At 40.4% G+C, this 26,684-nt stretch overlaps 1 protein-coding gene across 12 annotated transcripts in view; it reads right to left on the bottom strand.

Moving 5' to 3' along the window:
• Positions 1-26,684, bottom strand: part of MEF2A (myocyte enhancer factor 2A) — an 88,541-nt gene that overhangs the window by 49,094 nt on the left and 12,763 nt on the right. For 8 of the 12 annotated variants that reach the window (XM_053364234.1, XM_053364233.1, XM_053364238.1 and 5 more), the window contains exons 2-3: positions 12,968-13,167; positions 4,005-4,208 (exon numbers count right to left, since the gene is read on the bottom strand). In XM_053364234.1, coding sequence (XP_053220209.1) covers positions 4,005-4,208; positions 12,968-13,021 — 258 coding nt within the window. In that variant the 5' untranslated portion in view covers positions 13,022-13,167. Of the gene's footprint in view, positions 1-4,004; positions 4,209-12,967; positions 13,168-25,363; positions 25,422-26,684 lie in introns of all 12 variants that reach the window. The other 4 variants (XM_053364242.1, XM_053364243.1, XM_053364244.1 and 1 more) reach the window with 2 other exon arrangements.

A 26,684-nucleotide genomic window follows, 5' to 3' on the forward strand; every position in this document is an offset into this window, starting at 1 on the left:
TGAATCTTCAGACCTATAGGATGGAAAGTAGCAGGACTACCCAGAAACTGACTTCTTTGTTGCCTCATCCAGTGTTGCCACTGCTGCAAAAACCCTTGCATTACACATGTCACTGCATGAATTGCACCATGCCACAAGCGCTGAAGGCTATCCCAGTGCCAGACCCAAGTTAGCTCCTGATGCTGGCACAATGCCATGAACTGTGAAATATAACTATACAATTACATAAAATAAGGTCTGCTGAAGGTCAATGAAGTGTTGCAATTTAGTTCCATTTTCATCCACTCACTATAATTTGCTGGAACAGCCACACAAGGCATGCTGCAAGCATAAAGAGGTTCCATGCCCAAGCAAAGGGGGGGGGGAATCCATCAGCTGGCCTCATTTCCCCCCGCCCTTTTCCACTTCAATGCTACCATTGCACTAGGAAAGTAACCTTGATTTTTACAAAGAATCAACACAAAGGATAAACATATTTACTCACAGTAAATGCATTTACTCCAACCCTAAACCTTCTAGTCTAGATTTTACTGAGAAAAGAGGGGAAGGATAGTCAGACACACAGGGTACAAAAGGGAATATATCCAGAAGTCAAAGAAGCTACTGTGATACTTATAAATATAAGTTCATTGGGTAATATTCTAGATATTTCATATGGGAGGAGAGATTCTCACTGGACAGATTAATCCCCATCATCATTATTTAGATTTCTTAGCATTAGGTTGCAGGGCAGGTTACAACAATTTACAAATTTTAAAAACAGTTAAAACAGATTGCCGTCTGTAATCACCCATGTGTTACCTGAATGTAACAGCTAAATTTTCTGGCTGACACATAGGCAAGATACTTCCATGTACAGAAGGCTCTAGTGCACAGCAAGAACTGTTGTCCATCTCTGCATATCCACAAGTATCTATACAGTATTTACCAACTCAATTAAGGAAGAATACCTACAAATGAGCAATTCAGAATGTTGACTAAGATTATGCGTCCCACCCATCTTCACCTCAGAAACCATTTGCTACTTGCCTAAGAAGAGACACCACCCAGCTTTATACAATAATTTTCATGGTCTGGACAGTCAAGTAGATTCCTGTTGCACAAGTAGTACACTGAACTTGAGAACAAAGATTTATTTGTAAACGTGATTAGTAATTATGAAAGGTAACCAATTTTAGAGTCAACAAAAGAACTGGATTTACTTACTAAAGCATGGGTGGAGAATCTGTTGCCCTTCAGATGTTATTGGACTTCAACCCCCATAAGCCCAAGCCAGCATGACCAATGGTCCAGGATGATAGGAATTGTAGTCGAACACCACCTGGAGGGCTAGAGGTTTCCCATCCCAGTGTTATGGCATATAATTTAGTTTGCCCCATGATGACAACTTATCTGTGCGGATACTAAAAGCAGGAAACTAAAAAGTCTCTGGCTCTTAGAATTGCGACTGGGATTTTTTTAAACAACATTCAGGGTTGGACAATCTAACACACAACCCACACCACAGCAAGGGGAGAACGAGGCTCTGTCAACTGAGATGAGCCCAAAGCTTCAAAATTTATGTGAGGAGCAATTAACGCTTGTTGGCTTTCAAGAAGCTCTGTGAAAATGATTGGTAGAAATGTTGCTTAAAAGATATGATAAGATTAAGATTGTTAAAGTGCAATATAAATTTAAGAAATGTGAGTAATTGTGATAATATGGAAAATTGCCAGATAGGCTGAGGGAAGTCTAAAAGATGTGTATGTTAGAAATGGATGTTAAATATGGATGGAATGTATATTGGAAATTGAATAAAAATTAATTATATAAAAAAAGAGATGAGCCCAAAGCTTCATCCAAACCCTGGAACATCAGACAAAGAATGATTCATGCCCCCTCCCTAGCTCCGAAGTTCAACTGAAGTTTGGGGTTATTTTTTTGGCTCTGTGTTTGCCAGGTACAAGTGCAGAACAATAACAAGTCCCCATCCTTTATCTCTAGCTCAGAGCTGCTAATGGGAGACAGAATCTGCCAAACAGGGCACTCTGAGCACCAATCAGGTAAAGAATCAAAAGCAGGTCAACACACCTATCTCCAGCTTCAAGCTAGGAACAGAATTCCTCTCCTCAGCTCCAAGCTTAGAGCTGGGGGGAAAAGAGCAGAGATGCATTTCAGAGAGATGTAGCACAAGATTGGGCACAAGAACCTGCCCCTTGGGGGTGGGAGCTAACATAAGCAAGTTTCCAGTTGTCTGACAACACTCAACATAATCAACTGGACCTTAATATAAAGTCAGCCCAAAACAATGCTCTAAGTCAGGTCATGCGTGATCAGAGAACTATGAAAATCCCAAACTACTACATGCTTCCTTCAGTAAAAATGCACATACTAGTCAGAACAAAACACAAACTTCAAAAAATAAAAGTGTACAACTATGGGAGTAAACCTGGAATGAAATGTAGTTCAGCAGAAATGAGAGTATGGTTCCTCCACAAAAGACAACTAGTGGAATTGCCTGGTTGCAAGAGAGTCATATTAAAGGCTGCCCTTAGATTTGATTGGGTAAAGAAGAGTGGATGGAAAAACCATACTGTAAAAACCGATTTTAAAAAATCTAATTTAAACATATATATATATTATTCTGCAATGCAGACACTAAATTAGTCTAACATAGCTATTGCTAATCTCATATCATATTTGTACAAAGACCATACTCAAGATTTTGCAGAGTTCCTGTTTTCTGAAAGGAAGAATCAGATTCATTCTCTAGAGGTACACACTTAATATAAACTACTTTGTTTTCTTCATTATCTTTATCATTAAATATATAATAAAGAGTGCTAACACAACCTGCAAAAAACAGTAAAGAGCCCCAGATATTCAGCTTTAAAGTGGAAAGAATGCGGATACATTGACAAACAAAAAGGGGAAGTACCGTATATACTCGAGTATAAGCCGACCCAAATATAAGCTGAGGCACCTAATTTTAGCACAAAAAACTGGGAAAACTTATTGACTCGGTTCACCACACCACAAACCTGGTGTTGGCGGCAGCAGCGGAGGAAGAACAAGCAGCCCAAAAGGGATGCTTTCGGGCTGCTTGTTCCTCCTCTGCCGCCGCCTACAGCAGCAAAGGCGGAGAAGAAAGGAGCAGCCTGAAAGGGCTCCTTTTGGGCCACCAGTCCCTCCGCCACTGCATAGGAGCTGCGGTTGGGAGAGGCGCATCCCAGCACAGCTGCTTGTTCCTCCTCTGCCACCTGCGAGAGGCAGGCAGCGGAGGGACCAACAGCGAGAAAGGGCTCCTTTTGGGCTGCTTGTCCCTCTGCCACTCGCAAGAGCCGGCATAGGAGCCTCGGTTGGGAGAGGCACAGCGCAGCGCAGCACCCCTCTCAACCGAGGCTCCTGTGCCTGCCCTTGCGACAGGCGGGCGGTGGGACCAGTGGCAAGAAAGGGCTCCTTTCGGACCACTTGTCCCTCCGCCACCACCGCCTGCCTCACTGAAGTATAAGCCATGGGGGGCTTTTTCAGCATAAAAAATGTGCTGAACAAGTCGGCTTATACTCAAATATATCCGGTATATCTCAAAGATGCCAAGAAGATAGAATATGTTATTGTTCAATATGCTGAGTGTATTTCAGCAAGAATGCTTTTATCAAGGGCTTGCTTTCTTATTCCTTAGTGAACTCGTGCCATACAAGCTCTTCTGTAACAGAAGGGTTTGTGATCATTTGGCATCTTTGCAATATATTTCTCCTTTCTGTTTGTCATCCTTGGATGCTTCCTGGTTTTGTTGTGTTTCAATTAAATCCATGCAATGCCTTATGAGACAGATTCCTTCAGGAGCAGCCTCCAGTGATTTATTCATGTTTGTTACCCATCTTGGAGAGCTTTGGATAAAGTAATGTATCATTTAAAATACTGTTGATTGAAATTAATTACTTTAGTTACTGTCCAGAAGGGTATGGTTGGCTTTACTAAAACTAAATGAGGTATGAGGATATTCATGGTTACAGTTTTGTTACCTCGACAATATCAGAGTTGGTTCTGCTCTCATGGGGTTCGTTGTATTCTGTATACTTGAGTAGAACTTTGTCCATATCCGTGCTGGCATATTGAAAGAGTTTGTTAGAACTGTTAAAAATGATGAGTGCTATTTCACAGTCACAAAGCACACTCAGTTCATAGGCTTTCTTCATTAATCCAAACTTCCGTTTTGTGAAGGTCACCTAGACAGAAGAAGTGAGAAAGGAATTTGAGAAAACCCACTGGCAAGCAATGTGAGTATGCACTCATTACAAATGGACCATCAAATTGCCACATTTAAACATATGAGCAAAATAGGTTTGAATTCATCATCATATTTTATTTGTATGCCGCCTTTCCATAGTTAAAACAATGCAGCTTACAATATGTAAAGATTTACATAATTACAAACATAACAAAGTAGTCATTAAAAATAAATGAAACACATCAAAAGCTGTATAACCAAACTGAACATAAAAATAAAGGTACAAAAAAACAATATAAAAACAGCAGCAAAACTCCAGGTTTCCAAGCTGATTTGGGAAACCAGGACATAAAATTCAAGCAACAGCTAAATACAGGGTAATATACCGTACTTGTTACATGAAGGTTACATCTAGGTTTTATGCCAGCTAAGCCATGTAACCACCTGGTTGTGAATGATTACACAAGGGGATCCAATAATTTGTTGGCACTATTCAATACCCACTACATCAGAGGGAACTTATGTTGCCCTATGGGCTTACAGACAACATGCCCTGATGTAAATTGATTAGAGGTTTTCTTACAATAACATGGTATATAAATGTTGTTTAATAAAATAAGCAAGTGTACTCTCAAGACAGCTCAACTGGCCCCCTCCAACTGAACTTTGTCACTCTGCATCCCATGTTTATGCCTTCAGCCACAATTTGATGCTATAGGAAGGTCAGGCAGAGAGTTCCTGAGCTCCCAAGTCATTTAGCTCACTATGGATATCCTGGCCAAGCAAAACAGGCATAAATAACCAGACTGTCACTTCCTGAGCTGGACGTGCAACAAGGTCAGTGTGACTTGGGAGGGGGGAAGTATCTGCAACAGAGAACAAACCAATAAACCTGGTTAGAAAGCAGAGGCCCAGTAGATTTTCAACTAATCTAATTCATTGTGCAAATGTCTGGAGACTAAAACAAAACAGAATGTTTGAGGGGCAACACACACAACTTTCACGCACATTTCATGAACATTTTGGTTCTTCAAGCATGGGAGTAACGTAGCTTCAACGGTGCTCTTAATCAAAGCAGATATATTACTTGTCTGAAGTACAGGGGTTGGGAACATGCGACCCTTCAAGTAGTTCTACTCAAAACTCCTATCAGCCTCAGCCAGTTGATGGTCAGAGATAATGGGAGTTCTAGTCCAACAACATCTGGAGGGCCACAGATTCCCATCAGTGATCTAAGGAATGTAGAGAATCTAGGATAGTCTTCCTTATTGTTTTACTAAAAGCTATTCCATTATAGAAGCTAGTGTGTGAAACTGCTCCAAGACTCAGGCTTTTCCCACAGAAACACAACCAAGTTGGTCCCACAGGAACACAGAATTTCTACTGCAGAAGAATAAACCAAAGCATTATAAAGTTGTTCTTTATCTGAATCCGTCCATGTGCTCATTTCTGCTTCTTTCTGGGACATTGGCCAAACATGTGTAAGAAGTGGGACCAAGAGTCAAATAAAGTACATAGATATACAGAAATCTGGCACACATCCAGAAAGGAAGTTCACATAGCCCTGTTAGGAATGCATTCCTAGATGAAATTATTTCATGGCAAACTTCACGGGGTGGGGAGTTTGTCTACCAGATACTGTAACTAGAAAAAGAATATCCAGAGCTGCCAAAGACAGAGCTTAAGCATGTCTAATCTACAAAGTTCTATTCAGGAATTCATCTGCATAATTTAAGAAACCCACAGAAATGACTGAGGTGAATGTGATATGTGGTTAGCAGCTCTAAAAACAGAACAGACTCTGTCTACCTGCCTCTAGCAGCAGAACCAATTCTTCCTACATATTGTAAGCCAAATCTTTGCAGCATAGAAGCACATCTGGAAATCTAGTAAACTGTTGGAGGTACTGTGAAATACTCATTTCTTAGAAGAAAACTGGTGATGCTCAGATTCCCTTCTTCAAAATAGGAAAATACCTCCTGGGCAAAAACAAATAAACCCCTCTCAAAAAGCAGGCAACAACCCTCACCCCACAAAAAGGAGCAGGCAGTCCGCCCACCTAAACATCAGCAACAACAGAAAGCTTTAAAATCTCAGTTTTAAAAATGGGGGGGGTAGGGCACCCTCAGCAGATACAGGGGGGCATTTTGAGTGTGCCATGTTGTCCATGGTCACCACACAGGGGTGTTTGTTCTAAACCAATTACAATATTCTGCCAGTGGACAGAACATCTATTAATGCCTTACCCAAGATTTTCTTGGAAGTATTCGTTTTATTCTTATGAGTTTTAGAGAAACAGTGAGGTGTAGTGCTCAGAGAGCTGGACTAGGATCTGGGAGAGCAGTGTTCAAATCCCACTTGGCCAATGAATGACTTTGGGCTAATCACTGCCTCTTGACCTAACCTACCTCACAGGGTTGTTGTGGGGATTAAATGAGTAGAAGGGTGATATAAATTCAATAAATAATAATAACAGTCACAAATGCACTTAAGAAATAACTGGAAAAGTTTTACGTTTCGGCTCACAGCAGCAACCTTTAAAAAGTGATAACATATAACCCGTGACTAAAAGATTCTCAAAGTTAAATAAGCATCGATCAGAAGAGTTATGATTTAGTTATTGTTCTCAGCTCAATAATTTTATCTGACTCAGATAATGAGCTTTACAATTAGGTCAATGCACCAGCAGCACTGCTCTAAGTACAGATGGAATTGGGTTTTCCATTAGGCTGCCTGCATTACCTCCATAAGCTGAAATGATTTCTTCAAGTAAAAACTGTTGTCATACAATTGCTAACCATTTTCAAGAATAAGTTGCTAGAGTAGTTTATGTGCTTGTGCTGATAAAAAAATGTTTTTGGGGTACAAAATTCCTAAAGCTATACTATTGTGGACATAGGTAACTGTTCAAGAAGCTACAGAGCTTAAGTCATAAGCCCTTTGGAAAATAAAAACAGGCAGATTTGTAAACAGTAAATTTACAAGTGGTTTTAGATTTTGTGAAACCCAATGGCAATGGCAAAGGCAAAGGCTCTGGGTAGGTGAGGAGTAAAATATGGACCAGAAGTAGTAAGAACTCTCTTGCCTAACTTCAGACTACTTTGAAGCAGGTCACAGGACATGCTTACAAACCTTTGGTGATATAAAATGATTGGGGGGGGGGAAAGGAGATTCCTGCCCATGCAGTATCCTTCCCACAGTTTCAAAAGGACGGGGCTGGGGGAGTAGTGCACATGCAGGTCTTGTCTGTATACATTCAGAGCAACAAAACACTGTAATTTAAGAACAGAGATTGAATAGAAGCATGTAAATTCCAAAGGTCAGGTTCAGGATATCTGCTCATCCAGCAGAAAGAGAGAGCCGCTCTTGGTAGGTAATTCCAATGTTTGGAGGGATCAATTGTGCTTGTGATAGATGAGGTGGTAATCACTGCATCTGAACATGTTTGACACTTGGTGGTGCTCTTTTTTGTTCCTGAACAAGCATAGACAGTGACCAGGAGTGGCTTTTGTCCGCTCCAGCCCCTTTTGACAACACAGGATTGTGCTACTCTTGTACATAAAGTGGACACTTGGGTTGTGAACGTGATCTGTGCGGGAGGCACATTTGCAACCCGCAGCGCCGCGTCTGCACACGTGCAGGTCGCGATTTGGCACTTCCACGCATGCACAAAGCACGATTTAGTGCTTCTGTGCATGCGCCGAAACCCAGAAGTAACCCATTCTGGTACTTCCAGGTTCGGCGCAGTGCGCAACCTGAAAACACACAACCTGAAGCGTCTGTAACCCGAGGTATGACTGTACTTCTGTAACTTCTAGAAGGGACTGCAATAGACCTGCATCTTATGCACATTACACATGACTGTATGTGCTTGGCTTTCTCTCTCTCTGCTTGTCTCCTTCCTCCTCTCTTCTATTGCTCCACAATCCTGAACCTGCCTGGGCAAGTACCACTCTGTACACCCTGGAAACAGGGTTCTTTGGGCTGGCAGAATGGGGACTCTGTGAGTGGTGGGGATGCTCTCACAAGAACTCACAGAACAATTTGAGTTCCCATAAGAGCATCCTCACCACTCCCAGAACCACTGAACCACTAGCTAAACACAGGGTGTGCCAAGTAGGACTTGCCTGGAAGGCCACGAACTTACAAAGCTCTCTTTGCACTGGGTCTGCTTGGGTCTTCCAGTTTCCTCCCACCTCTGATCCTGCCCCTTACAGGCAGTCTTATAGAAGGTGGGCTGCCTAGCTGCAGGGCAGCTATTTCTTCCTCCCATAGAGGGGGACTAAGCACATGCCCCACCTATAATGTGAGCAGTGGCGTAGCGTTGGGGGGTGCAGGGGGGCCGGCCGCACCGGGCGCAACATCTGGGGGGGGCGCTCGCACTCGCAGCTCTCTGCCCCTACCTGGCTCACTCACTCTCTCTCACTGCAGTGCTGGCTGTGCGAATCCGATCCGAGCCGCCGGGTCGCCGCCCACTGTGGAGGGGGTGGGTGCCAGGCGTGCGGTGCGGAGAGAGAGCGAGGGACTATCTGGGGGAGGGACAGTGCAGCGCTGAGCGCGGGAGAGAACCACACCAGACCAGACCAGGCAGCAGCAAGAAGAAGCTGGCAGCGGCGGCAGGTTAGGGGTTAGGGGGTGCAAATTACTTGCCTTGCCCCGGGTTAGGGGGCGCAAATTACTTGCCTTGCCCTGGGTTAGGGGGCGCAAATTACTTGCCTTGCCCCGGGTGCTGACAACCCACGCTATGCCGCTGAATGTGAGTAATAATGGCTTTGCAAGCAATTTTACCTACCGTATATGCAATTTTTGCTTTATATGCATAACCCTTGGAACTGAATCCGCATGTACGATGGGAGTTGCCTTTATTGTAATGCATTTTATAGGGATTGTCAATGGAAACTATTCCGAAGCTCATGCAGGTGAAGAATGCTGTAGCTCACCACCTAATGAACACTTGGGAAGCAAAAATAAATTGAACTGTACTGTACTGTACTAGTTATCTGGTGTTTCTGGGCCCAAGTGCAAGCTGCTGGTTCTTATTTTGAACTCCTTCAATCATGGAGAATAACCTGGAAGATCATTTCTCCCTTGAGCTGCCTGGACAGTTTGTCAGTTTTGAAGTAAAGACATCTGCTATAAGGTCAAATACACCTCTTTGCTTAGGACCTTTTGCAGAGATTACAAGACTTATTTCAGAAGGCTTCTGGAGGCAATTAATAGGCAGTTCCAAGTTCATTTGATGTTTACAAAGTTTCACAAGCTTTTTGATTTTGGCATCTTATGTTTAATTGCCGTATTTAAATGTTCTGTGATATTTGTATGTAAAACTGCTTGCAGCATAGAAAAGGTATATAGATGTAAATAAGAAGTTTATTAACACAGACTATGCTTATGTAAAAGGTCAGCTCAAGGAGAGTTGAAATTAGACCATTTCAAACGCTGAAACAAAATGAAATGCAACAAATTTACTTTTGCTGTTACTTAGGGTAGGTATTACGCAATGAAATGGACAACTACTACTATACTTAAGGGTCAGACTGTAAAGATACAGAGGAGACATGTGGAAAGTATTCCCCCTGCAATCACACTAACCCAGTTAACTGGCACTCACAATAATTGCAACAAACTTCTTCCAAACCCCAGTTTCTCTTTTGCTTCACATAGCAGACAAGGAAATTTACCAAAATGTATTATCTAGTTCTATATCCATATAATGCTCAGTGCCAAAAAGACATTACATTTTTAATCCATCGAAGAGCACATGGCTCTCCTCCCACCTTCTCACTTTACCCTTACAGGATGCCAGTTGCTTCAAATTGCCTTTAGAAAACTGCATAGTTTGGGCAGCAACTGTGAGCCAATCACCCAACTTATGTCTCACAGGGAAAAACACACTCCATTGTGGCAAAATAACAACATAATCACATAGTGACAAGTTCTTCAGACACACCCCTGCTCTGTGACTATTTTCAATAAATTGAGGCTTATCCCGTGACTTCTAACTACAAGGTAACAAGCTATACACAACTTGGTTTCTGTGTGTTATAAAGTTACCATTTGAACAACATGATAATCCATGCATATCTCTTAATAAAAGTTCATAAATGGTTTGCAACAGTAAGAATGCCAACAACATTCAATAAAATCACCTAAAAAATTAAATAAAAACAAGAAAATAGACAATTGTGTATCACAAATAAACCTGAGCAGTATACTAAATAAAAATTTTAAATGTAAGCATCAAGAGTCCAGAGAAGTTTGCGTAAAGTTAAATTTTCAAAAGGCTTTTAAAAATCATTCCTGTTACCACTTGACAAATTACCTGAGAGAGACCATGGGGGGTGCTGTCACTGATAAAGTCATTTTCAAGTGACAATCCACTAGTCATCAAACAGCTAGCAGGATCCCCTCTTAAGATCTTAAAGATTAATTTAATATGATCCAGGGAGGCACTCATCAAAGTATCCTGGTCTCACGTTGTTTAGGGCTTTAAACATCAACAGCAAAACCATCAACTTGGCTCAAAGTATAAGGCAGGCAGTACCTGAATATAAGGCTCCCCCCCCCCCCAAATTCTGACCGTGAAAAGTTAAAGTGTGGCTTAAATTCACAACCTTACAAAAACTGGCTTTTACAATATCACTGCTGAAACAAACATACGGTAAAACAGAACGGGTGTGAGTGTCAGCTGAATTTTAAGGGAGCTGCTTATATTTGGGTAGTCTTTTTTTCTTTTCCCCCCTTGAATTTTAAAGGTGCGGCTTATATTCAGGTGAGGCTTATATATAAACCTGGGTGTCTCATTAAACACCCTAACAAATGCTCCAGTGGTGGGGTTAGATTAGTAGGGGAGATGATAAGCAACTGGTAGGGTGGAGAGAAGGAACAGTCTAGATAAGTAAAGCAGTGGATGTCACCCACCCACTGAGTAACTTCTAAGGGTGGCCTCAAGTGCAGCTTTCTTCTTCAGGACAAGCAGTTACTTCTTCAGGACAAGTAGTTAATCTCAGCCCACCCACATGTATTGCATACCCAACCATTTCACTGACACTGTATGGAGATTTGCCCGCACTAAAGCAATCCATCTTAGACTGAATCGTAAGTGGAACCGCTATACCCAAGCTTCAAGTGAACAGCCAATTTTTCCTCTTTTGCAATAAAAACATCTAAAACCAGAATAATGCATATGAGAAAGCATAAAATGATTTCAACTTTGCACAACAGTGAAGGGCAAGCCTTCTCAGTGTTTTATTAAGTCCATCAGGGGCTTTAATATGTTTACAGAATCTAATGTTCTGCCTTTGCAAAAACATAACAAAAAATTCTTATAAGGTCACAGGCCTGATAAGCATTTGCAAAATGCTTTTATACACTTAATTCATGGGGAAAAGTTCTCTTATGGGGAAAAGTTCTCTCTTAATTGTTAACAAAGAAGACTATTTGATGATGCTGACACTGAGTCCCTTTGATGGCCCAGTTACAACCATTTATTCCATCTAGCTCAATTATATAAATGGCCTACAGCTCATTCAGGCAGATAAGAGTTTGTAATTACCACTACAATGACAGTCTCATGTTAATTATAATCCCCCAGAGTATTAGTTACTTTGTATACAGGATAGAGCTGAGGTATAATCCTATCTGAAGAGGAATGTTTTAAGACTTCCCTCACTATGTACTTAGTAATAATAGTTTAAGACAGATAGCACTGCTACTATCTTGTGTCTGTAAAGGAACACACATAATAAAAGTACAGCTAAATAATAGCAATAGTATATTTCTAAACAAGAACTGGCTGAAAACATGAAAAGTTTCCTTACTACTGTATTCATCTTACTGAACAAATACAGTTAAAATGCTGATTTAATGTCAGATGCTGGGGGTTTTCCCCCATAAAAGATACAAGTTTGTGTATGATTTTGCCAATAGGTTAAACTGATATCTTCCACCACCACCTCCTTAAGTCAGTAAGTGTCGATAGTTTCAACAGGAAGCTGGCATAAACCTCTTTTTGGTAGTAAACTTTGAGAGAAAAGAGTACTAGGGCCCGCTTTGGAGCCTATCTTATAGATTGGTGTATCCGTGTCAATGGAAATTTGTATCCGTGTCAATGGAATTTTGCCAGATTAATATGTTGGGGTTGGGGAGCAGACAACAAAAGTGGCCAACCAATTAAAAAACAATATTAGGCAGATGCAATTTACGAAGCTGGTAGAAAATATCTAAATCAGTGATGGCCAAACTTGGCCCTCCAGCGGTTTTGGGACTACAACTCCCATCATCCCTAGCTAACAGGACCAGTGGTCAGGGATGATTGGGATTGTAGTCCCAAAACAACTGGAGGACCAAGTTTGGCCATAAATGTTGTCATGGCTTAGAACTGCTAGGATTGTCTGATCTTAGTTATTATGCTGTATTTTATACTTTTTCTTATTGGTCGTTTGGTCACATGACACACACATGACTCAAACAGTATCTGCTCTGTCAACAAAGTGTGTGGAGCCAGATGCCGTTAAATCAAGTTATTGGCAAATTAATGACACAATTACTTACTTAAAGCATTTTATCCCCATTCGTCAGCCAAAAAAACCTTCCATAGCACCTTATACTGCATAAGATCAATAAAAGTAAGACAAATCACCAAACAGGCTTACCATCTAATAGCCATGGCACAAGAGGAAAAGGAGATGAGGAGGACTCTGCTATTGGGGAAGCCATATGAAATGACCACCTTTGCTTAACATTATTATTTCTCACCTGTCTGTTCCGTTCGTCCATTATTCTTGTGATCTGTATTTTCTTCCTCCCCATTTTCACTTTCCTTCTTTATAATCCAGAAGCACACAAGTAAAAGTATCCACAAACTTTGTATCCTAGCACATGATAGATAGTTGTCTTCCAGGACTAAAGCCTAAATTCTTTTCCACGACCATGCACTGTGCAGTTGTAACGAAAGCCTAGAATGGAAAAACATTAAAATTGGTTTCTGATGTCAAAAGTACATATTTCACATCACAAATGTTTACATATTAAAAGTCAAATGCAAGACAACCCAGCCTCTTCTCTGATCGGAACAAAATACAGTGAATTATATCATATGATGTGTTCAACTGTACTCTGATCAAGACATAGACTTCAGTCACAGAACCCAATTCAAAAGTTCGCATTTGTTAGTTACTCAATGGTTTAGAGGTACAAAAGTCAGGAACTCTTTTTAAAAAATAAATCCTGAGCCAGTCCTTCGGCTGCAACTATTTTATTCTATCAATGCAATTTTAAAAGTATCACAATTATTTAATACCTTATTCTGGACAGAAATGTACCAATAACACATGCTGCATTGGCGCAATTTATTTCTGTTTTATATATTACATTATAGAAGTCAAAGTATTTAGCAGTTGTGTTTTAGTACGGACATGCAGAAAACTAGCAGAAAAGCAAGAGTCTTTCCAACATTTTGCAATATGAAGTTGAACTAAATTGAAGCCCAAACTGCCTGGGTTTTGCTCCACCAGTTACTCTCCTGGTTCCTCTTTCTGGAGAATAGTGCATGCTCAAATAGAAGATGCTATTCAAGAACAAGACATCTTTTGAATGCCATTTAAAAATAAATCCATTCTGAGACTTCTCCATGTAGCACTCCATTTTCCCAAAAGACTATTTCACAGGAACATACAGGCTGACAAATAGCTGAGAAATCCAAGGTTATATTCATTACTGTAAAACTTGCAAGTTTTCACACATCACTAACAAGCCAATTACCAATCCAACACTTCTTTGCTGCTTGCAAACTTTTCCAATAAGCCTGTGTCACCATCCACATAAATGAAAAGGCTTGCAAGCTGAAACGTGTGCATATGTACTGGGGCTCACAAGTTACATTTTCCTTAAAAATGTAGAAACTTCCTCAGAAATGAGTAGATTATATATATCAGAGACTGCAGATACTAAGCAGATACTACAAATCTGCTTGTGGGGAGTAAAGGGAACACAAAGTATAAGTCTGTGAGTGCTCTCAAAGCAACAGGTTTCTAAACTGACCGCATGACAACACAGGTACAGGAAAAGGCAGGAGTTGGTTAAGTCAACATAAAGGCAAGTGAATGCATTAAGCTACTATACTTGCAAGCAACAATATATAGACACACAAGGCATTTTGAGCAAATGAACCTTCCTGTCTTTATTATAAGGAAATCAGCCCTGAGTGCTCACTGAAAGGACAGATCCTGTAGCTGAGGCTCCAATACTGTGGCCACCTCATGAGAAGAGAAGACTCCCTGGAAAAGACCCTGATGTCGGGAAAGATGGAGGGCACAAGGAGAAGGGGACAACAGAGGACGAGATGGCTAGGTAGTGTTCTCGAAGCTACCAGCATGAGTTTGACCAAACTGCAGGAGGCAGTGGAAGACAGAAGTGCCTGGCGTGCTCTGGTCCATGGGGTCACGAAGAGTCGGACACGACTAAACGACTAAACAACAACAATTCTCCATGGGAAAGGTGTGTGTGTGTGCACACATATTCAACGTTCAAAGGGAAAAAAATCCCCACTTGGTATCCTCAAGCCTTGGGGCCTATGGCCCTATGTAAAGATGCTCATCTTGAACACAGATCTGCAAATACACTTCATCACTGGCAAATGAACCTTTTGTTTAGCTAGTGCACAGAATCAAGCAGTTCCCAACCCTTTCCCTGAGCCTATAGAAGCGTCATGTCTTCACTTTATACTCCAGAGATACTAAATAAACAGCAGGACTGCTTGTTGCCAGTGTGAAATCAGGAACGTCCCCACATGTGTTCAGGCACCTAAAGAATTGGGTGCTGAATCTTGGAAACAACACTGCAAGACTTCTTGCTGCTTTTTAGACATCTGACACTGGATTGAAGAAGTGGGAAGAATGGGAAAGAACTACCATGGACTGGCTATCAAGACCAGCCATGGTCTACAGACCGTTGGCCCCAATCCCAGTCTGCCAAAGTAATTAAAAAAAATAGGATTGATTACAGAGTTTGCAGTCTTCTAAATCTTTCCCATAAAGGGGGAAATGGCTTCCTGAAATCAACACAAATTGTCTGAGTCACCTGTTAGCCATGTATAAGAAAATGGGCAAATGCACTAAACACAATTCTCAGAGTTAACAAGTAGTGGCAGCACAAGGAGATTAGTCAGATAGCATTTCACATTCACCCTCAACTGAGGATATAGCCATGATATTCTGATGCAGCATTAAAAATGGATAAGAGGAATATAATTTGAGAAAATCCATTTGAATATTCCTCTGACATCTAAGTCTTGTTTTAGAGCTTAGAATATCATTAAAATGTCCAGGAGACAAAGTTAGAAGAAACTGAAAATGGACACATGTGTTACCATTGGCTCAGTGTGTAAAATACAGCTTTGTGTAGACAAAGAGTGCCAATGTGTCCTTGATATAAATACTACCTTTTTACATCATGGAGCAGGCTACATTTAGGAAGGTAGCACTACTGAATACAGATGCCACCTGCACATGGCATCCTTAATTGAAATAAGATCCTTAGCAAGGGAAGAAGGTAACAAAAGGATGAAAGCACAGGAAATACCTCTGCCCAATACTCTGAAGAGCCACTACCAGTCACGCAGCTGGGCTAGACGGACAAGCAGTTTGACTTGTTATAAGATAGCTTCCTGCCTCTGTTGAGGAATACAGTGGTACCTCGGGTTAAGTACTTAATTCGTTCCGGAGGTCTGTTCTTAACCTGAAACTATTCTTAACCTGAAGCACCACTTTAGCTAATGGGGCCTCCCGCTGCCGACGCGCTGCCAGAGCACGATTTTTGTTCTCATCCTGAAGCGAAGTTCTTAACCCGAGGTACTATTTCTGGGTTAGCAGAGTCTGTAATCTGAAGCGTATGTAACCTGAAGCGTATGTAACCTGAGGTACCACTGTAACTACTAGACCAGGGGTCAGCAACCTTTTTCAGCAGTGGGCCGTTCCGCCGTCCCTCAGACCATGTGGTGGGCTGGACTATATTTGGGGGGGGGATGAACGAATTCCTATGCCCCACAAATAACCCAGAGATGCATTTTAAATAAAAGCACACATTCTGCTCATGTAAAAACATGCTGATTCCTAGAATGTCCACGGGCCGGATTGAGAAGGCGATTGGGCCGCATCCAGGCCCTCAGGCCTTAGGTTGCCTACCCCTGTACTAGACCAACATATTTGCTGACTGAACAGAGAAGACTGCTTCTGTCCTGATGACATTATGTATCTTAAAGGGCAATATAGAAAGGACAAAGGTAACAAAGATACAGGACTGAACAAGGCACCAGCCACTCAGTTTTAAACTTCACAAAATATCCTTTTAGGACACAAGCTGTGTCTTACATTTTATTTATTAAATTTGTCTGAGGATCTCAGGGTGGTTCACAGCATAAAAATACAAAATAAAAACACATAATACGTAATAAAAACAAACAAAAACAGAACAAACCAGTAACCCCTCCCCCCAAACAGACATGGGGGTTACAGGGACAGCTTTATATCAGAAGTCTCCGTCTGACCCTTGACACAGAAACAAGAGTCCTGACACCCGAGTGCTGCAGTTTTTCAGCTAAAGACGTTTTTTATTTAGATAGACTTTGATCACCTTCCTCCTGGTATATTCTCTTTTCTCCTTTGTCATTTTACCCCTCTGTAAAATGAGGAACGCCAAGACAGTTACAGTTCACTTCAAAATAAAACTTTTCAAAAATGAGGTGATTGGTAAAAAGGAAGCTGAAAGGGAAAGGGAAAAGGATTCAATATCAGGGTATTCAAAACCACAAGCTCAGCTAGAATTTACAGCACAGATCAAGAAATTACCATCAAGCTGGTTTTTAACCAGAATGGTTAAAAAGCATCGTCAAGGAAACTAACTGATCGCTTTTTCCATAAAATGGAAGCCTGGCCCAAATGGAGAACAGAAAGGAAGGGAAATAATTTTGAAAAAGGAATGCAGTTGGACATTAAGAGATGCAAAGGGGGGGGGGGAGTAGTGGAGTATATTGATTAAAGCACTGACACCAATTTAAAAAATATATTTAAATAAATCAGAAGCAGGGGGCTTTTGACAAAGTCCCTCACCAAATGCTCCTGGGTATACTTAACCTGTCATGGAACAGGAGAATACATTTGTAATTTTGTCATGACACACACTGAACTCCAAAGTAGAACCCTTGTGCAACAGTGCTTAAGGCATACATTTTTATATGTTCAAAGTTATGAAATAACTTCTTATTTATTGTTGATATATAGTTTTGTTTAAGGCAAGTACTAACCAGTTTTTCTTGGAAGAACTCCCCACACCACCTGCTTTTACAAAGGAAAAAAATCTGATTTTGTGAATGGGATAGTGGTGACATTTAATTATACACACTGCACACTTAAAAAAAAAAGATGGAGTACTGATCCATATGCAACGTCTTCTACCACCTAGTTTTAAACTTGCTAACTTTTAAGTCCAACTAACTTCAGTGAAATGTACTCCCATGTGCGTCTGCCTCAGCATCTTGATACAGTTCGTAAAAGTCTCTCTGGCTGAGCAGCATAGATCAGGAAGTTAGATGCAATGTTTCTTCCCTAAGCAGAAGCAGGTCAAAAACTTGAAATGCTGACACTGATCTGTTTTTTTCTAGCTGCATGAATTAAGTTATAAAACAGTCAATCCAGAAAAGCACATAATAAGCAGGTGGGAGAGCAAGGAAGAATGATGTGAGGAAGATGCGCTACGTGGCATCTTGAAACAATAGGAAAGTGTTCGAAACACCCATTGTTCTAGGAGCATTTTGCGACCAGAAACTTCATTAGTGAGAGTAGTTTCTGAGCTCTGGGTGCAGTACTGAGCCTAAGATTTTGGATTAAAACTGCAGAGTGGAAAGAAAGGAGGAACTTTTTCTGCCTCCCCACTACCAGCTACTTTCTGAAGACTGGAGAAGAGACCCTCTTAGGAATATTAGGTGGGCGGGGAGGGGAAGGACTAGACCATGTGGAAAACAAACATAATATTTTAGCTGCAGTTCATTCATTTTCAGCTTTGTATTCTTGTGATTTAAAAAGTGTGGCTAGACATTCCATTGTTGTGCTCATAACCTAGGTTTAAGGTGCCATTCATCTCCTAGTTTTCATATGTCAGTTTCTAACACTGGAAAGAATGCAGTTCCATCTATTCCAGGTGAAGAGAATGGCGCAGTGGGGAACAGCTGTTCAAAGGGGGTTGTTGCCTGAAGGTCATGAAAAGGATTGGTCTTATCTACTCCTACTACATTCTCAAAACAGCCCACCAGGACTAGCTATGTATAGCTCTCATGAAAACAGCATTCAGGTTTACATTTTTTAAAGGATGAATCATGTGCTTATATTTCCTATAAGATGAACTCAGTTCATTTTGCTTCCCCTTTAAAGGTTGCCCCTTGGAATCATAGCTGTACCGGAGAGCTCCATTTATAATAGACTTTAAGATGATTTAGGCTTCAATTTTATAAGCATCTACCTTTAACCCGACTGAACATCTATTTTTTTCTGAGTAAGCATGCACAAGATTAGGCTACCTAAATGGTTTTAAGCAGTAAAATTACTCAAATCTGAAGACTTGCGACTGAAGGTTTTTATTGAGTTAAGAGTCTCAAAATGTCATTTGCTGCCTAAATGTGCAAAATACTTTATAAATCACCACAAACAGGGCTTTAACCTTTCATAAGGCAAGCAGAGACAATAATCTCAGGTGGTGGGTGTGGAGGAACAGTGAAGTGGCACGCATACATACACTGGGACCCACTGCTCATTTGTCTCATTGTCTGCTCAACAATGCCTGCCAGCCAGCCAAATTCTTTGCTGCACCCTCCCCATCTTCCCAAAGCATGCATTGCAAGCTGTTGTAACAATCAGTTTGATTTCTATATTAGAATATGCAGCACAGATTATCCATTCACTAACACGATTATCACACATTTGAGCTTTAAAAATACTGTCAAAGTGGATTCATTTAATCTATTGACACTTAATCAACTAGCACAGTTTTTACACTGCAGTGGCTGACTTACAGTCCAATCCTATACACATCTATAAAGTAGCCCCACTAAGTTCAATGTAGCTTATACCTTGGGCAAAGGGTACAGACCAGGGACATCCAACTCCCAAGAGACTGTGATCTACTCACAGAATAAAAAACTGGAAGTGATGTACAAATTGTGGGGGGCAGGTCAAAATTGTCAAAGTTGATGGTCTGCTTTTAGGGAGGCAAGTCTAAATTATTGATCTTTTTTAGGGGTGCAGGTCAGATCGCCAGAGGAAACTCCGTCTTCCGTTCTTGAAATTGTGCGCGGATAAAGGAAAAAGGGAGCAGGCAGGGCCAAATGCTCCTCAACACACACACACCCGGACAAAAACAAGCCCGCAATCGTCCACAATTGACTTTTAACAATTGGGGGTTGACCTGTCAATCGCGGTCAACCTGTTGGACATTCCTGGTACAGACCATTTACTATAGTTTCCTTCGTCCAACTTATACACTCACCTCAGTCTCATCTCAGAATAGGCTGAAAACTAATCAAGATCAGGAATCATATCCACATGGTTTTAAAGTAACATGGGTGTCTGCTACACACACTCATGAAGAATCCTAACAGGGCACTCCTTCCCCCCACTCCATCTCCCAGTCTATGCCAAGAAACAATGGGATCTTAGGGGATAGAAGGTCTGTTCAAACCTTCCAGATCCCCACTCTGCACAACACAAAAATACTTTTACACCTTTCATAAGAAGCACTAATTAGGTGCTTAAAATGAAGTTTTATAATGGATGTTCCCAGAAATTGAGTTTTATAGTTTCACATTTACATGCCATTATTGGTACCATACAGCTTAACACACATGAATTAAACTGTAAAAGGTGATAATGCATGCATTTTCCAACATCATGATTTATGAGTAAACTCTACAAACAGATCATAGCAGAGATATACTATAGGCCAGAGGTCTCTGCGAATCTGACTCAGAAATCACTGCCAAGGGATCCAAGGCTGGCAGTACATCCCCTACTCTTTCGCTATCTGCTTGCTTGAAGAGCTATAGCAGCTGAAGCAATGACCATTAATGATTGGCTGGGAACAGCTGATATTACAGTCACAGCAGTCTACTATTTCAACTTGCATCAGCAATAAACAGGGGTTAGGGGACAGCGTTATTCACTGTTTTTAAAAATGATTTTCTGTCTAACTCTGTGCATTCGTGGAAATTGCATTGCTGTAAGTCATCTACTTTGAAATAGTTGTCAGTTAAATTGTTGTTGTGCTTTTTGCTAAATAGAGGTGGCTAAATTTTTTTATTATTATTATTATTATTATTATTATTATTATTATTATTATTATTAACTTTTATTTGTATCCCACCCTCCCCGGCCAAGATTTTAGCAAATCTTTCCTGTCTATCAGTTAATTACTTATGTAGTTCTGCAGCTCTGAATTTTTCCGTTTCTAAAAAGGCACTATTTCACAAAAGTACTAATCAAATGAATGAATACAGCACCAATAAGTGACTTTTTCTGATGTGCTTAGCCTTCTTCTCACATTTTATATTCAATCAAGTACCAAAAGAGCAGGATCATGGCTAGTGACCAAACACAAACAAAAAAGGAGCCCCTTAGGTGGCTTAGCCTTCCGAGGCCCAGAGCAAGTGTACCTGGCTGCCCCTGACCCTGCCTGGTTTTGAGAATGGTTTCAACTGTGGAAAGACTGCATATGTAAGTTTTTTCCCCTTAAAATGTAAACTATGTTAACAGAAACATGTGCTGTTGAATTGTCATGTCTTAAAATACTGTATTTACAAGTGTTCTAATAAAAATAATTTCTAAATAAAGTTCAAATAAGTCAGGAACATGCATGCACACATATTATTATGTTTATTATTTATTAAATTTGTATACTGCCTGAGTCCTGTAGATCTCAGCGCAGTTCACAATATATAATCAAAATATAAAAAACACAAAATACATAATCAAAACAGGAACAAAGACAACCAAATAATCTCCACTTCCACAATGTACTTTAAAAGGGCATCAGATGTCAATTAGCCAAAGGCCTGGTTAAAGAGGAATCTTTTTGCCTGGTGCCTAAAGACGTATAAAAGTGGCCAGCCAAACCTCCCCGGGGAGAGCATTCCACAAATAGGGAGCCTCTGCAGAAAAGGCCCTTTCTCATGTTGCCATAAACAGTGCACATTAGATTATCATGGCCTTCCCAGAGGGCCCAGGTACTACCAAGTCAAAGCAATAGGATCCAGGAGCTATTGCCCTGTATATCACTACAGTTGCCCTTGAAGCTCAAACACATGATTATGTTCTCCTGCTTTAAGTTCTCCCAATTAACACTGTTCAATTTAATGAATATTTATTGTTCCACCAACTAAATATCAGGGATATTTACTTTCTCCCTCACTGAAACAGTAATTTTCTCAGTAGCTGCCAGCCCTTGCTTGTAGCATATTTTGGATCAGTCTTCAAGCAAGTGGTCTTGCTTAGTAGCCTGGTCCAGAGAACCAAAACAGAGATGCCTCTCTTGTCTAAGCAAACGTAAATATGCTATGCTTATTAACTAAATGGATCACATGGTTTGGGATTACACTTCTAGTTTGCGTAAAGCCTCCATTCAGTTACAACCGTTATGTTCTCATTGTAATAGCAACCAGTAATGTTTGCTCCAGTAATCTAAGCTTCAAAATAGAAATCCAATTTAAAACAAGTCCATTTTCTGGATAATGATTTAACTCAAGGCAATTTAAATATCACATTTCAAATACAGCCAATTGTGACATGATGCAATGCATTCTTTTTCCTATGTTGCTTCTGGGATTCCTTGTTCATCATAAGAACTATTACCACAATTCCTCTTCCCCAAAGCAGAAGAAAATTAAGGTTAGCTGTTAGGCATGTTTCCATCAGAAAAGAATGTCCTGGAGTCTTATAAATGTTGTTGATTCTTTAAAAAAAGAGAGAGAGAGAGAGAGAGAGAGATTGCACTTTCTCCAGCACCCTGGTTAAAGAAAGAGTTTTGATTAAAGCAACATCAGCCCTATCTCCCAAACACCCCCAATTCTACAATACTGTTCTTTTGACTCCTTTGTCACCATACTGGACAAAGCTATATTTTTTTATTTTAGATTTTAGATTTTAGATTTTAGATTTTAGATTTTAGATTTTAGATTTTAGATTTTAGATTTTAGATTTTAGATTTTAGATTTTAGATTTTAGATTTTATTTTAGGAGCTACAGCCTTCTCAACCTGCAAATTCCAAGGTAAAAAGAGGCTGAATCGCTCCCTAGAGTCCACTGTGCTTCAGCAATTACCAGGTCATACCTAAAAGGAAGCTTTGCTTGACAATAAAGCATGGCTCATGACATCACCTTACTGCTGTTGCATAGCCCAAAATTTAGAAAACGTATCTCATTCCTCTTGGCTATTAAGAAAATGTTACAAAGAGTGGCGGAGTTTAGAGCCATCAAGGTACAGTATCAACAGGAGTCTTGCTCTGACAACCACAGTTAATTTTCCCTAGAAAATGATAGTGCCGTCCTTTAGAGTACAGTGGTGCCTCGCAAGATGAAATTAATTCGTTCCGCGAGTCTTTTCGTCTTGCGATGTTTTTCGTCTTGCGAAGCACGGTCCGTTGCAACTGCGCCTCTTCAAGCGGCTTTAAGAAAAAAGCGAACAAACTCGCAAGACGTTTTCGTCTTGTGAAGCAAGCCCATAGGGAAAATCGTCTAGCGAAGCAACGCAAAAACCGAAAAACCCTTTCGTCTTGCGCGTTTTTCGTTTTGCGAGGCATTCGTGTTGCGGGGCACCACTGTACTCCTTGCTGTATCATAGTTCCCAGAAGTCTCTACGGGGGGGGGGGGCAGGAAGCAGAGAGCTAGCTGTGTTAAGAAAGATACAAATTAGAACTGTTACAGAAAGAAAGACAGTAACAGTTCACTGCCGAAATTAGACAAAACTTAAACATGCAACAAAGAATTTCCAAAATTATTACACGCCCACAAAAGATGGATTACGGAAGAAGCAAAGCAAAACAAAGCAGTGTATTTTTTTTTATACCGCACAAATTATGAAGTTAGATTTTTGTACTTAATGCCTTTTTAAGATTAAGAACTGCTATTAAAATTATTATTTATTTACTAAAAAAAGTTGTAAGTAATTACTAGTAAACTAAGTCCTTTTGAAGTACATGTTTAGAAAGCCTGCAGGGTCAATTTCATGTCAACTTTCACTGGAATACCTCAATAAATTCATCTATTCTCCTGAAAGAGCAAAAAATTCAAACAGGAATTGACAGCTTGAAGCCAGCTGACAAAATGTGGCAAGTAATACTCTAAGATGCAGGTGCAGTTCCAATTGCAAGTGTTTATAAAGCTCTAAGCAAAAACAGAACACATCAGCTCCCTCTCACAAATACTGGGTAGTACAGCAGTTAGCGTCAATGTGCCTTATTTAAAAGTTACTCAAGTATCCTATTAAGCACATTCTATAATTCACATATTCAGAACTGATATGGACAATATTGCTATGTTCAATTCTGGCAGCATAACATGCTATCAAGTCAAGGACCAGTATTAAGGATCTGCTGTGCTAGGTTGACCCCTAGGTCAGTCTGACATAACAGGCAGTGTGTTAGCAGTGCAGGCATGCAAGACAAAATAAATGTTAAGAACAATATTTTGGGCAGTCACAAGTCAAATTTATTAACTCTTAAGTTATTCATTCCAGACTTGTAACCATAACCAACTTGAAAGGCTCTTAACAATTTTGAATCTTTGCCTGAAACCAAGAGCTCTGATAACCTTGGAAAACACACTTTGGTCTACTGTAGGGCTGGGCCATCGATTGACTAACTAAGGCCCAGGGGCCCAATGTGTGGACGGTCCGGGAATCGGCGTGTTTTTACATGAGTAGAATGTGTGCTTTTATTTAAAATGCATCTCTGGGTTTTTGTGGAACATAGGAATTCGTTATTTCTTTCTTTCTTTTTCAAAATATAGTCCGGCCCCCCACAAGGTCTGAGGGACAGTGGACCCGCCCCCTTCTGAAAAAGTTTGCTGATTCCTGGGCTGGGCGATATATCAATATATTATACAAAACTGGTTTGCAGTCCATATTGTGGTAACAGTTTGATAATATTTGACATGGTGATCTATCGTGAATCACAGTGTGTGCATGTACTATGTAACAAACAGTGATGTGGGGAAAGCTGGCCATCGCTTCGCTCATTATTCCTGCCACCCCTATTGCTTTGTACTATAAAATAGCAGTTGTAAAAGGGTAAAGGTATGTATCAGTTTTAGAACCCTAAGTAGTAGCATTTGCCAGGACATTACCTCGTTTCCCTTTACATAGTTCTATCCTTACATCAGACATTGTGATATATTGGTATATCATTAGTCTACTGTTCAACGGATTAATCTTGTGAGAGCCCTCTCATGATATCTATTGATTTTATTTTTGGGATTGGTCCATGTTATTCCCATTGCATCTTGTGCCCTGTCTCAACTAGGAAAGATGGAAATGTGTGAATATCATCCCATGTGCACCTTAAACATTCAAGAGGCTGCCTCTCAGCTTCCTTTTCCTGTCCCACGTTCCTTTATTTTCCCACAGTTCAGGTGTCTGATAGTAGTACTGAACCCATTACAACTTAGTGTCAGGTGCATTTTTGCAAATTCATTGTGAAAAATTTAAGATTATGTATGTTTCAGTTATCATATATGCTTCAGCAATCATCTGTTTTAAAGATATGGTAAGAAACATTTTTTTGTTTTCACTATAGCTACAAAATAGATCCATTCTGAAAACCTTAACACACTATTATAAAAACGGCAGTGCATTGAACTGAACATTGAAGCTGAAGTTCCAAATGCAACATTAATACACACCCTTCACAACCAGTTGCCAAGAAAAAATACAATGGGAATCTAAAGCTTTGAAAAGATGTGAAGCATTCTATCCTTAATACAAATTTGAAAAAAAGCCACATCTTCCAAGACAGAACTTTTAATCCATGCAGCCATGAAAGTGGGCCAGAAGTACTTAATCCCATTTAATCTTAGAAACACCCTCACACATGGCTAGAAATATTACTTTAATACATACATATTCACATTCTGAAAAGCTGCTGCTTCCTCCCATTTTCATTTTCTGCCTCCTGTACCTATAAGAGCAATTTTTATTTTTATTTTTCATGCAGCTATCTTTGTGCAAGAGCACTTCTACACAAAAGAGCTGTGTAAAAAATAATACCACCATAAATATGCCTTAAGCAACAGCAGGTGAAAAAGGGCGGGCTGCATCCTTCCTTTGGACTGATAGAAACAACATGGGAGTCGGGGTGAGGTAATAGATCGCATCCAGCAAAACGTCACCACCCTTCTAAAGCCTACCCACAGAATGTGCTTCAGTGCACTCAGTCATGTAATGTGTGATTTTATATTGGATTTTCTTCCCCTATTGGATTATTCAGAGACTGGGAATATCCAGATTGGGGGGGGGGGGGGTTACGGACTGCTACTTGGATGAAGAGGACATCATGTGGATTCTACACACACACACACACACACACACACACACACACACACACACACACAGTTGAAATCCACATTATCTCCAGCATGGATGAGTCCTAAGTAAAGTAAACAGAGAACTGTTACCCCTTCAACTCTACAGTAGAACAATGCCATATGAACTTTGACATGCACAGTTGACCTGTGAAGATCTCTGCCACTAAGAGTAGCACTGATTGTACAATTTGGGATTTTTTTAAGTGAGACCAACAGATGGACAGTTCTCAAAAATGCAGACAACTCAGTTTATCTACTTTAATGCTTTGGATTATCACCAATATTTTAGTACAGGTGTAAATGGCAGAGAGAAGCGCAATACAGTACTAAACTAGTGGGATTTCTTCATAGAATTTATACCTTCTTTTCACTATATGTCTCAAAGTGGCTTACAGAAAATAACAAAACATACAAAAAAATTTAAAAACATAGACAGAAACATTAGAGCAACTCCAAGTTAATTGTGTATAGCACAGTAGCCTAAAGTCACAATCCTGTGCATGCTTACCTGATAATGAAATTCACTGAACTCAGTGGGTGTTGCTACCAAGAAGACATGTACATAATTGAGCTAAAGGGGCAAGGTCCCAGTGATCAACAGTTTTGGCTTGGGTGCCAAGAGCACCCAAAATATCAAGATCTCTGATATGCTCTATTGGTGTGCAAAATCCATGTCATGTTAGGATCAGGCCAACAGCAAACTGAGTATCTAACCTCACAAATAATTCCATTTGGACTGAGAACAGGGCCACAGACCAGTTTATATGTTACAACTGCCAGATCTGCACCAGCAACTGATGCCCTTGCAAATGTCAGCTTTTCCTAGATGCTGTACAAAAACCTATACATCCACTTTG

The sequence above is a fragment of the Podarcis raffonei genome, chromosome 14 (assembly GCF_027172205.1).
Source record: "Podarcis raffonei isolate rPodRaf1 chromosome 14, rPodRaf1.pri, whole genome shotgun sequence".
In the NCBI taxonomy this organism is placed as follows: domain Eukaryota; kingdom Metazoa; phylum Chordata; class Lepidosauria; order Squamata; family Lacertidae; genus Podarcis; species Podarcis raffonei.